This window comes from Schistocerca piceifrons, chromosome 2, assembly GCF_021461385.2.
Source record: "Schistocerca piceifrons isolate TAMUIC-IGC-003096 chromosome 2, iqSchPice1.1, whole genome shotgun sequence".
Classification (NCBI taxonomy): Eukaryota; Metazoa; Arthropoda; class Insecta; order Orthoptera; family Acrididae; genus Schistocerca; species Schistocerca piceifrons.
This window is the reverse complement of record NC_060139.1, coordinates 118,377,251-118,395,171: the sequence shown is the minus strand read 5'-3', so window position 1 is coordinate 118,395,171 and position 17,921 is coordinate 118,377,251. Positions and strand designations below refer to the sequence as shown.

Here is a 17,921-nt window from a genome sequence, read left to right as displayed (position 1 = left end):
GTAGTATGCAGTGTTTCCTTCCCTCAGTTTTATTGGATAAATTTAGTGGTGTGTGCAAAATTCTCTTTGTCCTTCATAATATTCTGATTCTACAACACAACAGTTAATCCCAATCTATTTTGTGGTTTTCTTGAGAAAAGCTGAATTCAGCAAGAATATTATTTATGAACAAAGGAAAGTCAGAGTTCAGTGTTAGGTATTTCATCCATCAACATTGAACTCATCACTGATGGGACACTATCTCGGTTAAATATAGGACCTTTCCTCTTCCACCCCCCCTCCCCTCCACCGCAATTCAATATACCTAGAAGTATTATATGAATTAATTATATGAATTAAATATGTGTATCAAGGAACAGGAGGTATGGAGATGAGAGAGGGGAGCATTTCAGTATTAAATGTGGGTAATAGTTTTAAAGAGCAGCAGTACAAGCATAACAGTATGCTTATTAATGCTAGTAATAGTAGTAGACACAGTAAGAGGAGTTGGAGAAGAAAATAGTTTACATTGCATCAAGGTCTCAATCATGTGACTAGATGGAAGTGGGTGATTCTGACAACATTTTTGTAATAAACAGAATGTAATCTACTACTAAGAATTATGCAGACACTCAATACATCCTTGTAATTCACTCTCAAATGATTGTAATCTAATCTATAACTATAATGGCTATTTTGCTGCAATAAATCATTTATAAATTAACAGAAACTAGTGACACAATTCAAAATGAATAGCATAGAACAAATTATTCTAAAATTCTGCTCGGTAGTATACCTTTATCTCCCCATTCATGTGGCACTGACTCTGCTCCCTGACATTTATCTTATGTGTAACAGTATTGATTGGTGATAGTGCAAGATGTATTAGACAGGTGAAAATACCCTCAGATTTCAGGCAGAATGTAATAATTCCAGTTCCAAAGAAATGGTGCTGACAAGTGTGAACATTACAGAACAATTAGTTTAATAAGTCATAATTGCAAAATACTGACATGAATGATTCACAGAAGAATGTAAAAACTGGCAGGTGCTGACCTCAGGGAAGTTCAGTTTCAATCCCAGAGAAATACTGGAGCATGTGAGGCAATTGGCCCTTGAACTTATCTTACAAGATAGGTTAAAGAAAGGCAAACCTACACTTATAGCATTTGTATACTTACACAAATATTTTGAGAACGTTCACTGGAAGCACTCTCTGAAATTATGAAGGTAGCTGGCAGAGTGAAAAAGTTATCTACAGAAGCCAGACAGCAGTTTCAACAGTTCAAAGATATGATAAGCAAGCAGTGGTTAAGAATGGAGTGAGAGACTGTGTAGCCTATCTCTGGTGATATTCAATCTGTATTCTGAGCAAGCAGTTATAAAAAATTGGGTGAGGAATTAAAGTTCAGGCAGGAGAAATAAAAATTTTTATGTTTACCAACAACATTGTAAATCTTGAAGAGACAACAATGACTTGGAACAGCAGTTGAATGGAATGGGCAGTGTCCTGAGTGGAGGATGTAAGATGAACATCATCAAACACAAAACAGTGGTAATGGAATGTAATCACATTAAATCAGGCAATGCCCAGGGAATTAGATTAGGAAATGAAACACTAAAAGTAGTAAATGAGTTTTTCTATTTGGGTAGTAAAGTAACTGACAATGATCCAAGTAGGGAAGATATAAAATGTAGAATGGCAACAGTAACTTAGGAATTGGTTCCTCACTGAATATAGTGGGTGGATACCATGGGTTTACTAGGCATGGAGGGTAAAAGAGATGGTTAAAGTACAGGAACAACATAACAAAAAGACACCCAAATATAAAACAGTTCCTTTGTTGAAACATTAGCAGGCACAGTTATTGTAGAACATACTTACAATGGTAAGCTGCCATGAAACCGTCTATAGACAAAAACTCTCAATTGAGTTGAGTCGGTCCAGTAATCCCTACCACTCATGAAGGTGTTATGAATACATACAAGGGGCGCCCACCATCTGTGTGTGGTGGAATCAGGTTAAACAGTTACTTAAGACAACATGAGAAACATCATTAATGAGCCTGAGTCACAGTAAACAGAGCTAACCTAACACAATGGTCAAGGAAATATGCAAATACAAATAAATGAACCTGGAGGTAAAATGAGTATTTCTGATCTAACACTGTGATCAAAGCAAAATACAAAGTACAGACTTGAGGTACCACAAATGAAGCAAATCTAGTGACTAAAGCAAATAAAAAATACAAAAAAACAAACATGAAGTACTGAATGTGAAGTTAATCTAACACAGTTGGGGATTTCTGCAGTCTCTAATGGCAGCATTCATGGTACTGCAGTGGTTCACAGTAAAGAAGTTGGATCATGCTGCACTTACTAAAATTTAATAGGGTCCATGAAGCATATACTCAACACTCAGGACATGAGACCACAAGGTGGGTTCTAAAGAGTGGTATCAATCTTGACCGATAATCCTCCATAGGCACTGCATGAGCCTGCAATTCTGATCACTGCATAGGCACATAAAGCTGACTCACCATAGATGATTTCACGGGTCATGTGCCTATTATGTAGCACTACAGCAAGTCATTAAGTTCTGATAATGAAATAACGAACATAAAATTAGTACCAAAAGAACATTAAATCGCTGCACTTACGCACTCATCGTGTGGATAGCTGGGTGTCAACACAGGATAAGATGTACGGTGACCTTGTGTCCACTATGGTGTTGTAGGGATGCTGGGCACAAGTGTGCTATGCAGTCGTGAAGCTGTTGTACGAAGGCTGGGGTGCAGGTGGTGGCCGGCAGGGGCTGCAGCTTGATGAAGTTACCTGGGATAGTCAGCAGCTGCCTATAGATGTCTTCAATGGTGGACAAGTTGGTTTTGTGAGCCATGGGATCTAGCCGGGTGGCAGAACCAGTTACAGATTAACAGGTAAGGGTAGCTTTTTGAGTCTTGTAGAATGTCTCCACCATATGGTTAGTGGCTATGTGGTAACTAGTTGTAAAATGGATGAGCATACCACAAGTTCCTGTGAGTGTTTAAACAGGCAAGATGTGAATTGTCATCCACAGTCTGTTGCCACATGGCAGGGGTATCCGAGCTGTGAGACCCAGGCCTTCAAGAAAGCCTTTGCCACTGTTGTAGTGCCTCAAGAATTTCGGAGTAAATTCTAGAAACTCTTGGCCTTCAACCATCTCTAACACCCGATATTTTAGGTACGAGTGCGGGAGAGTGAGAATGTTTCTACCTATCCACCTTTTTCTATGTGCAGTTCGGAAGTTTCTTATTAGAAGACTGTAAGAAGGGCGAGTCACTGATGATGACAGTGTTTGCCGCCAGCACCACAGAAGACATGATGAAATCTCAGGGAATAATTATGTAGTATTCTTTGATGTGTTAGTGTCTGTGGTAATTGTAAAAAAGACTAATGAACAACTGAATATATATTTCTATGCACATTAATGTATTGGACTCGCTTGGCACTAGAGACTTATTTTTGTTTCACGTCTTAGCTCTGCAAGAGTCAGGACGCATGTGATGTCCATAAATTTTTGTATTGTTACTATGACATTGAACTTGTGGTTTATCAAGTCTGATGTTTAAAGACATCAGTTGGCTTGTCAGAGTTTATGTACTTATGTGAAACAGAGTAAATGTTGCTTTGTGTTGAGAGGTGAAAATATACCAAGAATAAACTGAAAGTGTTCCAAGAGTACACAAATTATTTCAAGAATAGAGAAGTAGCTTAATAAATTCCTATAATCCGCTATAGTCTTCGGAGAAGAAGCTTTTGGAAGATCAACATAGCTGATTACCCAGAGAAGAGAATCAGCTGCACGTAATACATAAGTCAACTGCGAGAGCTGTGTGAGTCTTGCACCTCAGTACCACACTGTCTCGTATCGTCCAAAAAATGTTAGGCTGTGTCTGCCATGATGTCAGACAATTGCATGGCTCCAGCCACCAAGTCAACCTGTTGATGATAGTGAGTATGTACGGAAGGTCATTTGATGATGGAAATGGGCCTGCAATGTCAACACAGCGGAACCTTGCGGAATTCTTACAACTGCTTCACAGTACATTTATTCAGTAATGAAATTTTTTTCTCAATAACATGGACCAGTTTAAAATCATGATTACAATACTAGGAAAAAGAAAGACCTACACTATCCTTTACTTAATGTATCTTTGGCACAGAAAGGGGTAAAATATGCTGCTATAAAACTTTTTGATAAATTACCAGATGAAATAAAATGTCTGACAGACAGCAGTAATAGTTTCAAAAACAAATTGAAATCATACCTCCATGACAACTCCTTTCATACCATAGATGAATTCTTGAATATGAGTAAATAAATCTGGAGATATAATATATGCATTTTGTGCCATTTAAGGGAATGGGATAGATAATAGAAATATTTAAGTATAAGGCTATAATGAAAAAAAAAAATACTTGTTTCCTGTGTGCATTTCTTGTACATTTGACACGTTCCACATAATGACGGTTTTTCCATGCTATTGATCAACGGAACACATAACTAACTAACTATTTAACCTTCTCTTCTGGAGTTGACACTCCTTGAGGGCTCTTGGAGCTTCTGAATAGTAAACAAGCAGTGGTTTAATTTTTGAATCACCTCTTGCACTGGCACTGAACAGCAGTGCAGTGTGAGATGGTCTTTCATTGGCTTATGACTGGGCAATGCATTCTCCTCTGCTGTTAGAAAGATAAACTTTTAGTTTTCTTCCAGAATAGACCTGTATCGTCTCAATTAAAAACCTGTTATGGCAGGTAACGATCAAAATCTCAAGCATCTTGAAGTTGCTGATGAAGTTCTCTGCTACCTTTGTGTCAGAGCTGGCTGCTTCACCATATCTCACAATGCTGTGGATGCCAGTTTTTCTCTCAAACTTCTTGAACCATCCAAATCTTCCCTTAAACACTTCTTTGGCTGCTGATGATCCTAGTGTCTTCTTAACTAGATCAGCAAAAATCATTTTCACCTTCTCACAAATTATGTTATCATTAATAGTGTCAACTTCTAATTGCTTTTTATTAATCCATATAAGAAGTAACCTTTCCAGAAAATGAAACCATTGTTTAGATACTCTTGTAACTCCCTTTGAAGCATCTATCTTCTTAATCTTGTCCTCATTCTTGAGGATATGCAAGCAGTTGATGCAGACTGACTGTATGTGTGTGCTAAATCAGCAATGCTCACACCATGTTCATGGTTTTCGATGATTTTATGTTTCATTTCTAAGGTCATTTTCTTGCTCTTGTTGTCATTTTCTTACAGCTTTATCTTTGGGGACACTTCTATGAAGGTTATTAAAATTTGCACACAAAAAAACACTGTGTGAACAAAAGTTTAGAAAAATGTGTGGTGACAAGCTGCACTAAGAGGGTAGCAAAAATATCACTAAACCCAGACTGCAGTATATACTAAAGACATTGTACGTTACCACTGGCGACAATGAAAGGTGTTCAAATTGTTGAATGTTTCCCTGATCACGCAAGAACAGGTGGTGATGTCAGACTAAATCGTCACCACTTGTTATGTGAAACATCGCTCATTAAGTGAGTATTTTTCTACAATGTGTTTTGCTCATTATGCAAATTCTACATTATGGGAGGTGCTCATTAAGTGAGGTTCCACTGTATATACATGGGAGAACAATGATTGACTGAAGTACGAGGGAGAGAGGGTTGGGGGGAGGGAGGAAAAAGTGTTAGGGGTCTGGAGGTGATGGCCTACCTTCAAGCACTGGCTTGGGAGCCACATGTCAGCTCAGTTGGTGCAGTTCCATTGGATACCACATCTGATGAAATGCTCCTGCATGGGCACCACAGATGCTGCATGGACGCTGGGTTGTGACAGTTCATGGAGGTGTTAGAGTTCTGTCTTGCAGAAATCATGGGGAAAGGGAGAAGGAGCAGGACAGATGAATCCTGCACCCCCCGCCCCATCCAGAGAGTTTCCTAGGTGGTCAGAAATTGCACGATAGTCATGCCAAACATCTAAGTCCATACTGGGAATCGTGCACAGCTGGAAGTTGAGGCTGGTGTTTGGGTCGCTGTGCAGTGTTAGCAGTTCAGGATCAGCTATCTGTGTGGTGTCAGGGCCAACGAGAGTAGCGAGGGCACATGAGCAGCTGAGGCTGTCTTTGATGATATTGTTGACATCTGCCATGTGCAATATGTCAGTTGTGAACTGTACTATATATACTAAAATGTAAACTTTCATGGCCGGAAATATCATGTCCATTATAATTATCTGGGCTGATATGCCGTGGTCGGTTGATGAATTCTGTGGTGATTCCCAACGTTTCATCTCCGACTGCGGGAGACATCTTCAAGGGGGTCCGTAGCTTGATGGAAGGTCCAACACACACACTGGCTCGCTACTGACTGCCGCTAAATTCCGTGTCTGTGCGCCCCCGCGCCGCGGCGTGACATCACGTGTTTTGAAAACGTCAGTGCAATTGGCCGCTGTCCGTCGCCGTCGATCGCCGTTGCCATCACCCAGTAGTGGACGGGTGGTACACATCTTCTTTAACACCGGCATCCATATACCGTTTAATTTGACGCCCTCCTCCTTTCGGTTGAAATTATTTGGGTGTTTAGCGATTTTGATTGCCTCCCTGTAGAGCCTTTCGTAGTATCCGCTCGTGGCCGCTAGTACTTGTGTCTCCTCGAAACGAATATTGTGGTTCCCTGGCTGGAAAGCATGCTCCGAAACAGCTGATCATTCCGTTTCTCCTCTTCTACAATTTCCCTTGTGCTCTTCCAAACGTTTAGAAACAGTTCTTTTGGTGGTACCCACATAAACATCACCACAGCTGCATGGGATCCTATACACTCCAGATTTTTCCAATGGTTTGTGAGCGTCCTTGGCAGGCCTAAGGTATTCCTGTATCTTCCTGGTGGGCTTGTAAATTATGGTAATATTCTGCTTCGTCAAGATCCTCCCTATTCTTTCCGTTACATTTTTAACAAACGGCAGGAAAACCTTAGATTTTGCAGTAGCCTGTACGTCAGTATGATTTCTGCATGGCTGCCTCAACGCACGTTTTATTTCGGCGGACGAATATCCGTTCTTCATTAGTGCATTGTGGAAATGTTCCATCTCAGCATCGAGCAACTCAGATTCACAAATATTTCTAGCTCTGTCCGCTAACGTCTTGATAACACCCCGCTTCTGTAGTGGGTGGTGGCTCGAATCCCGGTGCAAATAATGGTCCGTGTGCGTGGGTTTGCGGTACACTGAGTGGCCCAAACTACCATTTTCGTTTCTAAACACAAGCACATTGAGGAAATGTAGTTTTCCGTCTACCTCCTCCTCCATTGTAAACTGAATTCATGAGTTTATACTGTTCAGATGTTCGTGGAACCGGCTTAGTTCCTCCCTACCATGTCTCCACAACACAAACGTGTCATCCACGTATCGGAACCATACATTTGGTTTCTTGCTGGCAGTACCTAAGGCCTGTTCTTCGAATTTCTCCATAAAGAAGTTAGCAATTACGGGACTTAGGGGGCTTCCCATAGCCACGCCATCCGTTTGCTCATAAAACTGTTCATTCCACTTGAAGTATGTGGTCGTCAAACAACACTTAAACAGCTCTAAAATATCGGCAGGAAAAATTCGATCCAGCTGTTCCAATACATCATTAAGTGGAACCATGGTAAACAGCGATACCACATCGAAGCTGACCAATATGTCCTCCGGCTGGACCACTATGACATTCAATCTGCTGATGAAATGTGTCGAATTCTTTATATACGAGTCCGAAAAATTGATAGACTACTGCATGATATCATGGGGAAAGGTATGTTGACGACGTCTAGTAGACAGAAGAAGAAGTTTGATAATTTGCTACCTAATCAGACTGTTCGGCATTTAGATGTTTCCCGGACCGTTATCAATTTGTCCGAACATTTGTTATCTGACGATGAGACATCTGTGCTTGCCAAGGGAGGAAATTTTGCTGTTAGTCCGCGTTTTGTGCCCATGGAAGAAATTATAGCCAATGTAGAAGCAGGAATTCGCAGTGTACATTCTGTAACAGCTGAAGAAATCCGTATAGAAACAGTGAGAATATTAGCCAATGCAAAACCGCCGAAAAGTAATATAACTGTGGGTGAGAGAAGAGCTTTAAAACTCCTGAATGATGATGATAGTATTTTGGTACTCCCAGCTGACAAAGGAAGCGCAACGGTGGTTATGGATGTGGCTGACTATCAGAGAAAAATTACGGATCTACTGGATCCACAAGCATATAGGAAGCTGAATAAGGACCCCACTAACAACGTTCTCAGAACTGTGTCGCGGTTAATAAAAAAGTCCTCCATTGAAGAGAGTGTGCAGAAAGGTCTCTGCAGTTCGGTCATGCTACCACCGAGGCTTTATGGATTGCCCAAAGTTCATAAAGAAAATGTTCCGTTAAGATCGATACTAAGTGCCATTGGTTCGCCCACCTACTCGTTAGCCAAGTTTTTGACTACGCTGTTAAAACCACATGTGGGCCGTTCGGACTCGTATATAAAGAATTCGACACATTTCATCAGCAGATTGAATGGCATAGTGGTCCAGCCGGAGGACATATTGGTCAGCTTCGATGTGGTATCGCTGTTTACCATGGTTCCACTTAATGATGTATTGGAACAGCTGGATCGAATTTTTCCTGCCGATATTTTAGAGCTGTTTAAGTGTTGTTTGACGACCACATACTTCAAGTGGAATGAACAGTTTTATGAGCAAACGGATGGCGTGGCTATGGGAAGCCCCCTAAGTCCCGTAATTGCTAACTTCTTTATGGAGAAATTCGAAGAACAGGCCTTAGGTACTGCCAGCAAAAAACCAAATGTATGGTTCCGATACGTGGATGACACGTTTGTGTTGTGGAGACATGGTAGTGAGAATCTAAGCCGGTTCCACGAACATCTGAACAGTATAAACTCAAGAATTCAGTTTACAATGGAGGAGAAGGTAGACGGAAAACTACATTTCCTCGATGTGCTTGTGTTTAGAAACGAAAACGGTAGTTTGGGCCACTCAGTGTACCGCAAACCCATGCACACGGACCATTATTTGCACCGGGATTCGAACCACCACCCACAACAGAAGCGGGGTGTTATCAAGACGTTAGTGGACAGAGCTAGAAATATTTGTGAACCTGAGTTGCTCGACGCTGAGATGGAACATCTCCACAATGCACTAACGAAGAATGGATATTCGTCCGCCGAAATAAAACGTGCGTTGAGGCAGCCATGCAGAAATCATACTGACGTACAGGCTACTGCAAAATCTAAGGTTTTCCTGCCATTTGTTATAATGTAACGGAAACAATAGGTAGGATCTTGACGAAGCGGAATATTACCATAATTTACAAGCCCACCAGGAAGATACAGGAATACCTTAGGCTTGCCAAGGACGCTCGCAAACCATTGGAAAAATCTGGAGTGTATAGGATCCCATGCAGCTGTGGTGATGTTTATGTGGGTACCACCAAAAGAACTGTTTCTAAACGTTGGAAGAGCACAAGGGAAATTGTAGAAAAGGAGAAACGGAACGATCAGCTGTTGCGGAGCATGCTTTCCAGCCAGGGAACCACAATATTCGTTTCGAGGAGACGCAAGTACTAGTGACCACGAGCGGATACTACGAAAGGCTCTACAGGAAGGCAATCAAAATCGCTAAACACCCAAATAATTTCAACCGAAAGGAGGAGGGCGTCAAATTAAACGGTATATGGATGCCGGTGTTAAAGAAGATGTGTACCACCCGTCCACTACTGGGTGATGGCAACGGCGATCGACGGCGACGGACAGCGGCCAATTGCACTGACGTTTTCAAAACACGTGATGTCACGCTGCGGCGCGGGGGCACGCGGACACGGAATTTAGCGGCAGTCAGTAGCGAGCCAGTGTGTGTGTTGGACCTTCCATCAAGCTACGGACCCCCTTGAAGATGTCTCCCGCAGTCGGAGACAAAACGTTGGGAATCACCACAGAATTCATCAACCGACCACGGTATAACAGCCCGGATAATTATAATGGACATGTACTATATATGTTGACAGAACAGCCTAGGTGAAATCTGTGTGCCTTACTTTTGTCAACACAGTATCGTAATGGGATAGAGGTCAATGAACTCTATGGACGAGTGTCCTTCCACTGAGGGGTGGAAGTACTTAATTGCCTTGTATACACTGAGGAAATCTAAGTTATAAGTGGCCAATTTTGTTGTGGCTCAGAGAACTTCATGGAAAAGAATGCTAACAGCTGCCAGGAACAATTAAATGTGTTGTTGAACGACGATGCCTGGGGCACACTGGCTGGTGCCAGTAATGACTGTGAGTGGGGCGGTCGAAAGGGAATGGGTCAGGAAGGCAAAGTGCAAGAGGTCACGTACTGTTTGTTCGAAACTTTCTGTCATTGACACCTTCCAGGCAATAGGCCTGCTACCTATAGAGTGGTTGCCCTGGAATGCAGCAGTGAGTGGTGCTTGCATGCTTGCAGCTTTCTTCAGATGGTGCAGGAAAAATTTGCCATCCTGAGGAATCTGCAAAGTTCTTTAAAAGTTGCAGGTCATGGGCTTGGAGTTTCTTGTCCAGTGGGTAGGAACCCACAGACGATATGCTGTGTCCAAGGAAGTCAATCTCCAGAACACTGAAGACATGCTTCTCCAGACTGGTGATGATTCCCACTTCTTGAGGGTGGGCAAATACCTCCTGGAGGTTTTGGTGCTGCTCCATGAGATTGCATGAGTAGATGAGGATATCATCCAGGTACACAAAATAACCGAGGTACCATACAGGGCACTGTTGAAAAAGCGTTGTCAGGCCTGGGTGGTGTTATGGAGCCTGAAGGGGATAAACTCATTTTCAAAAAGTCTGAAGGGATTGATTATTGGCGTCTTCTCCATATCTTCTGGGTAGACCAGACTCTAATTAAGTGCTTTTTCTCAGTCTACCTTGCTGAAGACAGTTGTGCCAGACAAAGGGCACTGGGTAGTGGTCAGGGACCATTCTGGCATTAAGGGCCTGAAAGAATTGCATGGGCACCAAGTGCATTCTTTTCCTCAGATGAAGTGCACAGCCCTTGAGCTCATCAAGGTGCAGAACACACAAAAATGATTGCTGCTTTGATTTCAGTCTGCAAAGCTCTTTGCTAATCCACGGGAAGTGACAGGAGGTGGCAGAAAACCATGGGGGTAGGGGCTGGTGTCATTGAGATGTAGGTGTTTCTCCTATGGGGCACTGCAAGGTTGTGTGAAAGGAAATTCACCAAGTAGGTCAGCAAAGAGGCCAGAATATGACAGTTGCTTGATGGTGAAAGAGGTGACAGTACAGGATCTACAAGGAATGGGCACAATGGGCAATGAAGTTGGCACCAGTGATAGGATCGATAACATCATCCATGGTAAAGGCATCTGTGAAATCTCAGCCAAGGCCAAGGTCAACGGATCATGTATGGGAGCAGTAGGTTGTGACTAGAGAACCTTTCATCACAGTGAGGAAGAGGGAGGAGTGGGCCAGCAGAGGGTAACAGTTTGCAAGAACAGATGTGGAGATTGAGGCTAGTGTGAAGCAGGTAGGCTGTTGGGGAGGAGGGGTTCCAATGATCATGCATGAGCAGGCAGTGAGAAATAGCAGAGCAATCAGGTGCACCTACAGCTGTCTGCTGTCAGTGTTGAGGACCATGTGCACAGTACCTCACAGTTTGTAGTGTTGCTGTCAAAGCACTCATGATACTAGCAAAGACAACTGGCACCCTGAACGTTCTGATCACTACTAGCTGGTTGAGAGTTTGTGTGAAACGTGTCTGTGTATGCAGGAAGTCATAGGCACTGAAAGGCAGAGACAGGCATGGGCACAGTGCAGGGTATGAGGGAGCTTGATCATCATGCTAATCATGTGGGGCATGAGCTACACCTTGACCATGGATAAGTTTGTGGGACATGGAGTGTGTGGTTGCTGATGTGGCTTGTATATGTGGGAGACTGTGCAAAGGAACATCACGATTTTGCGTGGTGGTGGAGAGGGGGTTGAGGGAATTGAAGAACCTGTCTGCCATGATGACTACCATGTCAACATTCATACATTCATGTGTAACTAATGCTGTGCAGTCTTTGACAGGCAGAAATCCAAGTCAATTCACAAGTAGCAGCATGTTGGGAATGATCATAGGCCCAGCAGGTGTACAGGACAGGTGGAAGTGTTGTGAGAGCTGGATCTCAGCGCATTTACCTTGTTGAGTGGAGTGTAAATTAACTAATCTCCTTGACCTTTTACAAGAGCTTGAAAACTATTTCTGCCGTCAGCCAGAAAGCAATGGAGAATGTACTGACCATAATTTCCAGACTGCAAGTCCACATTACTCTTCATACTCACTGAAAGAAAATGTTTCTATTTGCTATTTAATCAGTGGGATCAGGAACTATGACTACAAATAAGAGTTTTGATTGTAACTGATTAATATATTCAGTAAAAGTTCACACGCACAAAATATAATAATATTTATTCTGATAATGATAGCAATAATAATAATAAGAATAATAATAATAATGTCCCTACTAGAAACAGCACTATAAACAGTTCATAGGAGGCCTCTATAGGAAGCTCCAAGAAATATTGTCTATCACCCTGACTTCTAATCATCAATTGCCTTAAAACTGGAAAATAATCTTGCCACTTGCCACACTGTTGTGTCAACATTACAGGCAGCATACAAAAAGTTACTTCCATGAAATCTAAGCAATCCAGGACAGTGTACAATCCTCATGAGTTCACTTCCTACTTATATCAAAAACGCATTTGCTAGCTGCCTGTCTGTGACGTCATATGAGGTACAACAGACACAGGCATTTGACTGACACATGCAGATTGATATCCCAGAGCAAAGTCTTTCTTCTTACTGCCTCTGGGGCTGTATTTATATATGGGCACAGCGGACTGCCAAATATCTGCTATCAACCACTCTAGGCACAGGTAGCAGCATCTAAATGGCCCTTTTCTCAGACACATATTAATAACTCTGTTGTTTAACAATTTACAATCTTCTTAGTATTTATATAATTTAAGTTAAGTTTGCTTTAGTTACTGAAACAGTTTTAGCTTCCTGCATTCAAATTTTGCCAGCTAGAATTTTTAGAATGGAACTGATAATAGTACATGAACTCTTAACTGCCACTTTAAGATTCCATGTAATGATTGTTATCTACACTAAAGTCTTGAAACTTGGTACAGCTGTATTATTTCATCAATGTAATTGAGTGCTATAATTAATACTTTCTGTGACAAATACAAATGATATTCTATCTATTATGAATAGTGACATTTTTGTTCCAGATTTGTTTTTTTTAGTAAAGACTTGAAAACTAATACAGATAGCTTCTTGGTGTAACCTAGTTAATGTTTTTATGTCAAACTGCAGCTACTTATGAATTTTCATCTTTCTGAGTCTAAAATTTAGTGCCTCCAAATTTTCATAAAAACACCAATTTTGAACAAAACAGTGCTCAGATCAAGTTGAGACTAGTAACTTTTGATTGTGACATATATTTGCACATTACGAATAATTTTTAGCTTTCTAGCTTCATTATTTAACACTTCTTATTTTTTTCCTAAAATAATATATTTAGTAAAACATATTCATTTGATCATTCTGAGACTTCACAATGTTAACATTAATATACTGCAGCATACACTGACAAAGTTTGGAAAAATTATTTCAATTTTTTACTTACACCCTTAGGTTATGGAGCAATCCTTTGTATGCTATGTACAGGCATTTAATGATGACATGGCACTGGTAGTAGTGAACTGGGGTAAGTACTGGCTCACTCACTTTCCTCTGCATCTCTCACAATGATACAGCACTTATTTCGCTATACCCTGATGAAAATAGTTCACGTGGGTACTGCATTTTTTATGGGATCAACCAGCTATCAGCTGCTCTTTCCGGGTACCAAATCAGCTAGATGCCATGATGGTGTCACATGCCTCTGTGGTGACCAAAGGTTCAAACTGCACAGCTGATTTGGCAAATGGTGTTGAGTTGATGATGATTGAGGAGCCTCCAAATATTGCCTCTATGGAAGCGAACCACTGCCAGAAGGTCATGGGAGTCTAAAGATATCAGGTGGATTGTGGTGTGGGCTGTCTGCGGAGATGGAGGTGCACTGGAGCAGTGGCAGTCCCTGTGAGCTGCACCCAGTGGCTGAGGAATGTGTGAAACCTGACCATATGCATCTGTTAATCAGGGGAAGGTGGGTTTGGTTGATGCCTGGGACTGAAGCTGAAGGTAGCAGTAAGCTGGGAATGGACTTGCCCTGGAATATGATGTTTCATACACTGTGTTAACACTGGAATGACAGAGTAGTGTGCTGAATTGTGCATGGAACCAAGTGTGTCGAGTGCCAGCTGGGTGGTGGGGGAACTTGATATCAGCAGCCATTCAATGCAGCCTAGTGCGGAGCTTGGTCAAGAGAGGGGGTGGTTCATTTGGGGGTCAGCAGTGTCGGAATTAGTTTCTCAATGAACAAGACAGGTGGATACCATCAGTTTGCTAGGCTTGAGGATAAAACAGACAGGTAAAGTATGAGAAGAATATAACAAAAATGATGTGAATTCAAAACAGTTCGTTTATTGGGACGTCAACATGCACAATTAATTGCAGAATGCATTGACACAAAAATGTCTATGAACGAAAATTCTCAGTTGAGTCTATCTGGTAATCCTCACCACTCCTGAAGGCATTACGAATGCACACAAGGGGTGCCCACCATCCATGCGCAGTGGAATCAGTTTACACAATTCTTTAAGACAACACGAGAAACATTGTTAATGATCATCAGGTATAGTAAAGAGTGCAAATCTGACACAGTGATGAAAAAAATATGCAAATACAAATAAATGAACCTGGGGGTACTGTGAGTATTTCTAATCAAACATCATGATCAAAGGAAAATACAGAATAAAAATAAATAAACTTGAGGTACCATAAGTAAAGCTAATCTAACATAGTGAGTAAAGTAAATACAAAATACAAATAAATGAACTTGAGTTACCGGACATAAAGTTAATCTAACACAGTTGGGGATTTCAGTCTCTAAGGGCTACACTCATGGTACCACAATGGTTTGCATATAGTTCACAAAGATAGATCAGATCTTACTGCATTCCCTATAATTTAATGGGCTCCACGAAGCAGATGCTCCACACTCAGGACATAAGACTGAAGGGGAGGTACTGAATAATGTTGCGCTGAAGTATGGTATCAATCTCACCTGCTAGGCATCATGGGAGCCTGCAGTAATTTCCGCTATGTAGACACACAAAACCGACTATCTGCTGATAAAATATTAGAAGGAGACCAAGATTTAAATACAGTAAGCAGATTCAAACAGATGTAGAGTGCATTTATTTTTTGGAGATGAAGAGGCTTGCAAAGGGTACAGTATTGTGGAGAGCTCCATCAAATCAGCCTTCAGGCTGAAGACCACATAACAGCCAAAAAAACATGTGTTCTACCTGATGTCCCTTGTTGTATGGGTGTCCATGTGACATTTTCCTGAATTCCAAAAGCAATTACAAAAATCTATGAGACACAGATACCTGCAGTTGGTGGCATCATGTAAAGCAACTCAAAACTTTTTGCATAGATTTGTTTCTAAATGATGTCTTTTGATTCCTTTCAGATACTAAACAATTACCACAAACAACTATACCTCAACAGAGTCCACTGCATGTATGGTAAATGGAAAAGAAATCACCCATTGCTGTTCAAAGTTCTTTTCAAAGTGAATTTCAAAGGGACCCACCAGACACTAAGACAATTAATGCTTGGTATGACAAGTAATTAGCTGCTGAAGCGTAAACAGACAGTCATTTCTGACAGAAAATACACATTTGATAAGATGATAGAGGAGATCATAAAGACCAACCAATGAAACCCATCAAAGTCAGTTCATTGACCATCACAGGAACTAAGCGTCCAATGCTCAACAATCCACTATGTACTGCATAAATGACTTTGTTTGCATGCTTAAAATGTTCAAATTGTGCAATCAGTGAAGAAAAATCTCTTGCAACATTGCCATGAATTTGCTTTGGAGATGTTGGACCTGACTGCGCAAAACCCAGGTATCTATGGAATCTCATTTTCTCTGATGATGCTATCTTCGACACATGTGGGAAGTTTTAATCAACCCAACATTTGCATCCAGTCCACTGTTTTCGGGAACCTGCCAGAGACAGCAGAAAGGTGAAACTATCTTATTTGCTGATTGAAGACAATATAACTGGACTAGCCTTTTTCATCAAGCAACCAGTAAACCTTCAACAATTTACTGTCTGGCAGCTTTTCTTCTTCAGCCAAATGTGATTGTACACCAACACACTGGAGTTTATATGTTTGTGGGTGTCTGGACCAACAATTTCCACAGAGATGGATATGATGTGATGGACCAACCAAGGGGCTACAAAAGTCTCCATAGTCCCTGTGAACTTCTTCTTGTGGGGTTTCAGGAAAGGCTTTGCATATGTCTTGTCTGTATGTGACCTTGGTGATATCTACAGAAGAACTGTGGATGCAATAGCCTCCATCACTCCAGACATGCTTGTGCACACTTGGGTTGAGACAGAATATTGTCTAAACATTTTACAAGTTATGAAAGGAGGCCATGCAGAAGTGGATTAATTTTTTTCGTACAAAACTTTTTGAGTTACTTTACATGATGTTATAAACTGTAGACCTAAATGTCTACATCTCATGGTTCCTTTTTTAAATCTGATCTGGAACTCAGGAAGGCTTCATGTGGAACCTCTGTATGTTTACTGATGACACAGAGATGTTTCTTAGCATTGAAATACATTGTATGGAGTAAATGAATGGCAAACCATCAACAATGCTAGTTAGAAAAACAAATGAAGGAAAGTATATTAATGACAATGGAGTTATTAGCTATAATTTTAGCAAAGATGTTAAATGGACATGTCTGTTTCTTTATTTAGGAAAGAACATCAGGATTCACCAGAAGTTATTTTGAGAAATTGCTCAAAACTAAACAAGGATGACCTGTTGGGATCAAAGCCCTATTGCAATGAATCTTGCTGAATATTGTGTTCTTGATGTTCTGCAAATACTGTACAACACTAACAGCTGAAAGTAAGTCATTATAAAAACATGTAATCCTGTAAGATAACATGTTTCCACCCAACAAGTTTAAATGGATAACTAAAGCAGTTTTTTTTATATTTTTTAGCTGCTGTCTCCATTATTTAATCTGATGAAAATTTGTCTCATACCAACAGGAAATAAGTTTTACTTAACAACATTAGGACTTTCTTTACACAGATATTAATGCCACAACTAAAATCATTCAAGTCTATAGTCACTTACTGACCTTATAAATACTGAAGGTAAACTTTTGGTTTCCTTGACATATTGTTTGGAGAGCTTTTTCTATGCTTTCAGTTGCCATGTTTGAGCACCTGCAACAGAAAAGATGGCTGATAAAAAAAACAGTTCTACATATGACAAAGAACTGGACAACATTGCTTTGTGGTTTATTGTTTGGTGGAAGATGTACGCATGTAGTATCAGGGCACTCAATATTTTGAGCAGTAGTGTAGATATTGTCATCACGCTCAAAATGTGAAGAAGTAATACTGATATTTTCCTTTCTGTAGTTAATGAAAAAGGGAGTATTATTGGCACCTTCTGTACCATGTGCAGTCTGTGCTAACAATGAAAACTTCCAAAAATAGCTAGTTAATTTTCCATCCCTCCTAAATTTAAGTTGACCAAAAATGACAGGTATTCTATGCCCATCATCTAAAAGTGTAACAAAAAGGTGCTTTTTTCCTATGGAGATACTGCGTTTCTAAATAACAAAGGCACAAAATTTTCTTACCCAATCTGAT

The 17,921-nt window shown here is 40.8% G+C and overlaps 1 protein-coding gene across 1 annotated transcript in view; it reads right to left on the bottom strand.

Annotated features, from left to right (window-relative positions):
• LOC124777683 (serpin B6-like) overlaps positions 1–17,921 on the bottom strand; it is a 241,290-nt gene that overhangs the window by 180,343 nt on the left and 43,026 nt on the right. Inside the window, exon 2 of the mRNA XM_047253160.1 lies at positions 17,402–17,489. Within this exon, the coding sequence (XP_047109116.1) occupies positions 17,402–17,479 (78 nt within the window). The 5' untranslated portion in view covers positions 17,480–17,489. The remainder of the gene's footprint in view (positions 1–17,401; positions 17,490–17,921) is intronic.